Source organism: Ovis canadensis, chromosome X, assembly GCF_042477335.2.
Source record: "Ovis canadensis isolate MfBH-ARS-UI-01 breed Bighorn chromosome X, ARS-UI_OviCan_v2, whole genome shotgun sequence".
NCBI classification, from domain to species: domain Eukaryota; kingdom Metazoa; phylum Chordata; class Mammalia; order Artiodactyla; family Bovidae; genus Ovis; species Ovis canadensis.
The window spans coordinates 134,964,740-134,973,679 of record NC_091727.1 but is presented as its reverse complement, the minus strand read 5'-3'; the positions used below and the strand labels follow the sequence as shown (position 1 = coordinate 134,973,679).

Sequence of the window (8,940 nt, the reverse complement as noted above, 5' to 3'; positions counted from 1 at the left end):
ACATGCCAAGTAAGTTAACATTTTCAAACCTTTTTACTTGCCTTTACCTCTTCCTAGAATGCTCTTTTCCCCAATATTCACATGGTTCATACACTTATTTCATTAGGGCCTCTGCATATGTCACCTCTTCAAACAGGTCTTCCTTAAGCATCTTACGTTGCAACCCTCTCAAACATGTATATCTCTTTATGAATAATTTGGTGGAAGGCAGAGTCTGATGATGAAGTCATTTTTCACTTCCTGGCTAAAGAACCCAGATCCTGCAAATCAAAGTTGGCCACATTGAAGCTCTCCTGAGCCATGGACAGGAAGACAATTTTAAGGACTCCCTGAAGATGGCAGTCTGTTGCTGAAGTGAATATGGAAACTCAATGAGCCACTGGGCCTCTACCAATGAGGAAGGAATTTAGTACCATACACTCAGTTTGTTTCTGTCCCTATTCTTTGTTTTTTCTTTATAGCATCTGATATTATACATCTATTTACAACCTGTATTATCTGTCTTCTCCAATGGAGAAGTAAATCCCACAAAAGCAGGTACTATATAACCAGTACACAGAAGAATTCACAGCACATGGTAAGCTCAGTAAATATGTATAAAATAAAAAATGAGTGAATAAATAGGATTCTAGTCTGAACACCTTCCAATAATATAGTTCAGGGATGTTTTGCTTTACAGGAAAAAAGAACTGCAATGTGCCCTTAAATACAAAAGTATATTCAGCTTTATTTCTCTCAAATGATACAAATTTTATTAAAAGGCAGAGAATTTTTCTGTAGCACTGAAGCAAAATTCTGTGGTAAATTTTCAGCAAGATATTCTAGCTATTATAAAAATTTTAAAAAGCTTCAGAATTATTCCTGAAAATAAGTTACAGTTAATTTATTTAAACCTAAACATTCAAAAATGGGGTATATACATACACATACATGCACATGCACAAAATAGAGCAGTCTCATAAAATCAAACTGGCAAAACTCCAGGGATGTGGATTATCCCACAGTTCTCTCCTTTTCCTTCTCTCATCACATTGCTACTGCCAGTGAAGGCCCAAGAATCTACCAACTACCTAAAGTCAGCTTTTAGAGTTAGAAATATATCCTGTTAACTTGATGTTGGTATGGTTGTCCAAAATCAGTAAAAGGGCAACATTCGCAGAGGTTTCAGAGGCAGCTGAGTATTTTGCATAAATATGTCCAGCTTAGCTGCCACTGTATATTATCATCTGCTCTCTTCCATAAAAATGCAAATCATAGTTTACAAAAATGTGAAAAATCCCACCACATAATGGATATATCTCTTTATGCATAATTTGATAGAAGGCAGAGACTGATAATGAAGTCATTTTTCACTAGTGGGCTAAAGAACCTAAATCCTGGAAATAAAGTCAGCCACACTGAGGCTCTCCTGAGCCATGGGTAGAAAGCCAGTCTAAGCACTCCCTGAAGGTAGCAGTCTGTTGGTGAAACGAGTATGGAAACTCAAGTTGAGCCTCTTGATCTCTTCAGCAACAAGGAAGTTTAGTCCCATATGCTCAGTTTGCTTCTGTCAACATTCATTTAATGTTGATCAGGTGGAAGAATGAAAAAAGCCCCTTTGACTCAATGCTGTCAGACAGCATAAATCATAAAATTCATGGATTTTCATTTTTACAAGAAGTGCATAAGCAATGCCCACTCTCCTCCTGAACTAGCAATTGGGGATTCTAAAAGTGGTTGCCAACTTTGTAAAGCAGTTAACTCCTGCAAACAGTTTGCTACATGAAAAGTCAAAGGCTATACTTATCCTGTTCTCAGTTTTACAAAAGCTGATGGCAGCCACAGGAAAGAACGAGCAGCTAGTAAGCTGGGTGTACCTCTGCTCCTGTGCAAAAGGCCTGAGAAACTCTGAAGCTATGCTTGTACACACATGGTCCAATGATGCCATCTCCATGGCAACCAGATGTCTCAGTTATCTAGTCTGGTGCCAGGTTTGGAGACCGTGGTAAATTTCAGAGGCTTGTAACCTGCCTGAAGCCAATGGTGGCTAAAATAGTATCACTCATCCAACATGGTCTTCTAGAATAGGGGTCAGGAAACTTTTCTGTTGTGGCAAAGCCAGAGACAAGACGTAAATGCCCAGACGCGACTGCCCTGGAGAGGGAGCCTGATTTCATCCAAGGGTCATAATTTGCCAACTCTACTCAAGAACTCTGCCATTTCCCATCATGAGGTGGAGTCTAATACCCCTCCCCTTGAACTCGGGGAAGTACGTGATTTGCTTGTGACCAAGAGAGTATGAAGGAACTGAGAGTGCATGACCTCCAAGGCTGCATCAGAAAAGGTGATGTTTCTTGTCCCTGAGACATCTGCCTGCCTGGAGCCCCAAGCCACCACAGAAGCATCCAGTTGTCCTGAGGCCACCATGCTGTAAGGAAGCCCAAGTGAGCCACATGGAAAGACCACATGAAGAAGAAGCCTTGAGACTCTAAGAAGAGGGGGAGATTAACTCAGCCAGCCTCCAGAGTTCTAGCTCTCCATCCACCTGACGACAAGTTTGGGAGAGACCCTGAGGCAGAATCACCCAGTTGAAGCTCTCCCCAAATTCCTGCCTCCTAGAAATAGAAATATTAATAAAAAATGATTGCTATTATTTTAAGGCACTAAACAAAAAAACTCAGAACACAGTCTCAAAACTAGTGAGTGGCAGATATGAGATTCAAACCTAGGTTGGCTTGACCCCAACTCCACGTCTGTTCTATTACATGACTGCTAACAGCAGCCTTTTAAAAATATCGTGCTAAAACATCCATGACATGAAACATTTAAAAAAAAAATGTTGATCAGGTGGTTTATGCTCTCTGCTCAGGGGGCAGAAGAACGATGAATACTACTTCTTATGAAGTGTTTCAAGCCGTGTAACCCCTCTGAAAATAAATAGTCCAAATACCAGTTCCATTTCTTCCCCTGCAGGCACAAAAAAGGGAAAATTACTTATCAGGTATTTAGTTTGCTTATTCTCTACCTCCTCTTCTTTCCCTAGAAAAAGTTCCCAGCATCCTGGATGTGCACACCAAGAGTAAGCTCGAGTAGCCATGTTCTTTACTAAAACTCAGTCACTAAAGCAACATTCAAAGTAGAGCATATCCAAAATTTAAGGGCTAAATATTCCTTTTATTATATTGACAAAAAAATGTAGCTGTTCAGCTGAATAAGTACTGTGAAATGGAAATGGGTCATCATTCCTGCACTCTAGGAATTTAACATCTAAAGTACACAGCACAGGAGCAGACATTATTACATTACTGTCTATATTAAATATGTACACAGCAGAGCTTCTATACTGAGATAACTGTTTGGTTTTGTTACAGTCACAATTTGACTACATGTAAGTGTATTATAAAATAAGATGATGCACAGACACAACAGCAAGAGTCAAACTATGAATAGTTTTATCTATGTAGAGGGTATGTGCCAATGAAGTCACATAAAAGTCACTGGAATTAATTTAGAAAGCAAATACTTTACTTTGAATTTGCCTAGGCAGCAGACTTGGGATTTGGGGAAAACTAAAGGTATAAATTCTTTTCATGAAATGAAGATTTATCCCTGCACACGATGAAAATAAATTTCCTTACCCGAATAGAGCTCATGTTTACTTTCCTTTCTTCTGGGCATTCCTTTAAAACAAAACAAACAAACAAACAAACAAAAAAAGGAAATGGAGAGAAATGGGGATGAAAATATTTGGTTAGCAGAAATTACCAGAAAATTAAGATGGCTCTTCACTGTCTGATTCATTTACTATGTTCTATTCCTACCAACATTCTTGGGATCCTTTTGAATAAACACCCACTATAACCTTTCATATTTGTCCCTAGAAGCACAAACAGAAAGAAGATAAAATCACAGCAGATAAAGTGAGCACCATTTTATTAATCTACGGCCTCATTTTTAAAAATTCTGGACTCAGTCATGGGTGGAGATGGCAGGTGTTATAGAAGGTTTTTCCTGAGGAATATGATTATCTGAATTGAGTTTTGAAGGATGAGGACGAAGTCTGGTGAGGCAGTCTGTGTACACAGTAGGTTTCTGAGACTGTAATGCTTTATGTAAACTCAAGAGCTAGGTGAGCTAGCTAGTTATTCTCTGGCTTTAACTATCACCTACGGTACTGCACTGAAAAGCCATAAATTCTAACAATCTTTTTTATGAATCACTGAGAAATAACTCTGCTGATCAAACCATATATAACACAATTAGAAGTTTATATTTTATAATGAGTGAGTTTTAGACGTAGGCAGATTTTGAACATATATCATTTTTACCAACATGAAATGGTAAATCCAAACAAAATTCAATGGTGAAAGTTATTTCTAAAACTTCACATTCAGAGTCTAACTCTTCTGAATTACTTTTCTACTTGAGGGTTGTGGACATCTATGTTTATCTTCACACAGTATCATTCTCTGTGCCAGAGAGTGGATTATGCAGCATTTCTTAAAGGAACAGAAAGCTACGGCGCTTGGGTCTCAACTGCAAAAAGCTAACCTACTTTTGGCCCTTGCCTCAAGGAAACGTCCAAAACATGTATGGTTCACCGCTTCTCTACCTTCTTCCTCTGAGTCATTTGATTTTAAGGGCTTAATATAGTACTCCAATATCATCTCCAATTCTCCCCCACGCTACTGACATCCAATCTGCAAGGTCTGATTCTGGCAATCTGCCAGTACACACTTAAAACAGCAAAACTCTATCATGATTGCTACCTAGCTGACATCAATCACATGATGCACCCCAATCTCTGAAAAGTTAAAAAGCAAAAAAAAAAAAAAAAAGTAGTTTTGGAACTGATAAAGGATCATCCATGCTGATGAATTTCATACTTATTTCTCACATTCCAACACCTCTCTTGAGCTCTAAAGGTCCCTGTTTCAAGGTGCCTACTTACACTTCTTGGATATCTAACAGGCATCTCAAACTTTCGTAGGTCCTACTTAACTGATTGATTCTTGATTCTTAACCTGCCCTCCCCACAAAAACAAAATAACCTATCCTGTTATTCTATCAGTCAGTCAGTTCAGTTGCTCAGTCATGTCTGATTCTTTGTGACCCCATGAACCGAAGCACGCCAGGCCTCCCTGTCCATCACCAACTCCTGGAGTCCACCCAAACCCATGTCCACTGAGTCGGTGATGCCATCCAGCCATCTCATCCTGTTGTGCCCTTCTCCTCCTGCCCTCAATCCTTCCCAGCCTCAGGGTGTTTTCCAATGAGTCAGCTCTTCACATCAGGTGGCCAAAGTATTGGAGTTTCAGCTTAGTATCAGTCCTTCCAAAGAACACCCAGGACTGATCTCCTTTTGGATGGACTAGTTGGATCTCCTTGCAGTCCAAGGGACTCTCAAGAGTCTTCTCCAATACCACAGTTCAAAAGCATCAATTTTTTGGTGCTCAGATTTCTTTATAGTCCAACTCTCTGGACCTTTGTTGATAAAGTAATGTCTCTGCTTTTTAATATGCTGTCTAGGTTGCTCATAACTGTCCTTCCAAGGAGTACGTGTCTTTTAATTTCATGGCTGCAATCACCACCTGCAGTGATTTTGGAGCCCCCTAAAATAAAGTCAGCCACTGTTTCCACTGTTTCCCCATCTATTTGCCATGAAGTGATGGGACCAGATGCCATGATCTTAGTTTTCTGAGTGTTGAGCTTTAAGCCAACTTTTTCACTCTCCTCTTTGACTTTCATCAAGAGGTTCTTTAGTTCTTCTTCGCTTTCTGCCATAATGGTGGGTCATCTGCATATCTGAGGTTACTGATATTTTTTCCTGGCAGACTTGATTCCAGCTTGCACTTCCTCCAGCCTAGCGTTTCTCATGATGTACTCTGCATATAAGTCTATACTCTGCAAATAAGCAGGGTGACAATATACAGCCTTGATATACTCCTTTTCCTATTTGGAACCAGTCTGTTGTTCCATGTCCAGTTCTAACTGTTGCTTCCTCTTGTTTCTTAATCTAAGTCACACTGGCCTTCCTTTTTTCCCCTGAATCCTTTAAGTACTGTCCCCACTGCCTAGAATGCTCTTCTTCTAGCTATTTTTAGGTTGGCTTATTCTCATCTTTTAGAAGAAATCTCAGATCAACTGTCACCTCTTCAAACAGGCCCTCTTTGAACACTCATCCCTGACAACTCCCCAGTCACACACTCTCACACCACCCTGTTTATGCCTTTCATGACATTTCTCAAAGTTTAAAATGATCACATCTACTTATTTCATGACTTGTTTATTGCTTGTTCTCATTAGAATAAACTCCATTTGGGCAGAGATGGTAGCTATCTTCTTAGGCACTGTATTCCTAGCGTCAAAAGTATGCTGTGCTGTACTTAGTCATTCAGTCCTGTCTGTCTCTTTGTGACAACATGGACTGTAGCCCGCCAAGCTCCTCTGTCCGTGGTGATTCTCCAGGCAATAATACTGGAGTGGGGTGCCATGCCCTCCTCCAGAGGATTGTCCCAACCCAGGGATTGAACCCAGGTCTCCCACATTGCAGGCAGATTCTTTACCATTTGAGTTACCAGGGAAGCCCAAGAATACTGGAGTGGGTAGCCTATTCCTTCTCCAGGAGATCTTCCCCATCCAGGAATCAAACCAGGGTCTCCTGCATTGTAGGCAGATTTAGCCCATCAAAAGCATAGTGGACACCTAATATTTGTTGAATGAATAAACAAAGATATATCTAATTATTAGTTCAAAAGTAATTGATAAGAAAACCAAGAGCTTCAGAACTTCCTGAAACATAAGCTTGACAAATGTCCAGACTCATGGAGTAACTTGAGCTCTTCTGATACTGAGAACTGATTGGCCAAATTAAGTTTACTAAATTATCTCTAAAACTATGGCCAATTTGAAATATTTACAATGTGATAATTCAGCAAAGTAAAACTGTCAGAATTAAATCACACTAACATAGTATCAGAGGTTATTTTTATCACCTCAAAGGTACAATCATTAGATAAGGAGCAGTAAGTTGGTGACAAGGCTCAAAAGGTATTCTTTTAAGCGAAAGATTGCTATTAAAGCCCAGTATTTTCTGAATCATACAGAAACATTAATTACAAAATCCTAGTTACACATTTTGCCAAATGTGCACAATGCTGTTAGAATTAAACTTTCAAGGATTGACCTTCCTGCTGTATAGCACAGGGAGCTCAAGTCAGTGTTCTGTGATGTCCTAGAGGAACGGGATGGCGGCGGCGGAGTTCAAGAGGGAGGGGATATATGTATACACGTAGCTGATTCACTCTGTTGTACAGAAGAAACTAACAACACTGTAAAGCAATTATATTCTAATCTTAAAAAAAATCAAAATTCCTAAAATATTTTTTTGAAACACTTCTGATTTAAAACAATATATTTATTACTGAACCCACAAAATAAGTTTGCTTACCTATGCCTAAGTTGATAGCATTTATCATTTTAGAGACTGAATCTTATAATTAAGATGTATACACACACGCACACAGTCTGGGAAGAAAAAAGAACTTAAAGAAAATTAATTCTATTCTGTGATTCATCATATAGTATTCCAAGTAAGGATTGGATGCAACTGGACTCCCATTTATTGTTAGCAGTAATTTAAGTTGGTATAACTTCTACTGAAAGCAATTTGACAACACCTAACAAAATTACACCTAACAAAAGAAGCACGCTGGCTGCGATGGACCTCGCAGGACCTTGCAGAAGTGAGGCTGAGAGGAGCTACCTCATGTCTGAGGTCAGGGGTGGTGGCCAAGAGTGCCATGCTGTGATGGTGCAGGAGCAGCTGACAGGAGCTAACCCACATCTGAGGTCAGGGGTGGCGGCAGAGAGGAGCTACTCTGTGTCTGAGGTCAGGGGTGGCGGCCGGGAGGAGCTACCCCATGTCCAAGGAGCAGTGGCTGCGGGCGCAGGAGGGCCGAGAGGAGCTACTCCACGTTCAAGGTCAGGAGGGGCGGTGGTGAGGAGATACCCCTCGTCCAATGTAAGGAGCAGCAGCTGCGCTTTGCTGGAGCAGCCATGAAGAGATACCCCACGTCCATGTTAAGAGAAACCCAAGCAAGATGGTAAGTGTTGGGAGAGGGCATCAGAAGGCAGACACACTGAAACCATACTCACAGAAAACTAGTCAATCTAATCACACAGACCAGAGCCTTGTCTAACTCAATGAAACCAAGCCATGCCTGTGGGGCCACCCAAGAGGGGTGGGTCATGGCAGAGAGGTCTGACAGAATGTGGTCTACTGGAGAAGGGAATGGCAAACCACTTCAGTATTCTTGCCTTGAGAACCCCATGAACAGTATGAAAAGGCAAAATGATAGGATACTGAAAGAGGAACTCCCCAGGTCAGTAGGTGCCCAATATGCTACTGGAGATCAGTGGAGAAATAATTCCAGAAAGAATGAAGGGATGGAGCCAAAGCAAAAACAATACCCAGTTGTGGATGTGACTGGTGATAGAAGCAAGGTCTGATGCTGTAAAGAGCAGTATTGCATAGGAACCTGGAATGTTAGGTCCATGAATCAAGGCAAATTAGAAGTGGTCAAACAGGAGATGGCAAGAGTGAACGTCAACATTCTAGGAAATCAGCAAACTAAAATGGACTGGAATAGGTGAATTTAACTCAGATGACCATTATATGTACTACTGCAGGCAGGAATCTTTTAAAAGAAATGGAGTAGCCAGCATGGTCGACAAAAGAGTTCGAAATGCAGTACTTGGATGCAATCACAAAAACGACAGAATGATCTCTGTTCATTTCCAAGGCAAACCATTCAATATCACAATAAATCCAAGTCTATGCCCCAACCAGTAACGCTGAAGAAGCTCAAGTTGAACAGTTCTATGAAGACCTACAAGACCTTTTATTTATTTATTTTTACTTTTATTTTTTATTTTTTTAATTTTAAAATCTTTAATTCT

The 8,940-nt window shown here is 40.3% G+C and overlaps 1 protein-coding gene across 2 annotated transcripts in view; it reads right to left on the bottom strand.

The window, feature by feature from the left end:
- Positions 1–707: 707 nt before the first annotated feature.
- The window catches only part of CENPI (centromere protein I), a 56,196-nt gene continuing 47,963 nt past the window's right edge, over positions 708–8,940 (bottom strand). For both annotated transcript variants that reach the window (XM_070291018.1, XM_070291019.1), the window contains 2 exons: positions 3,618–3,659; positions 708–2,946 (listed from right to left, as the gene is read on the bottom strand). In XM_070291018.1, the coding sequence (XP_070147119.1) occupies positions 2,845–2,946; positions 3,618–3,659 (144 nt within the window). In that variant the 3' untranslated portion in view covers positions 708–2,844. The remainder of the gene's footprint in view (positions 2,947–3,617; positions 3,660–8,940) is intronic.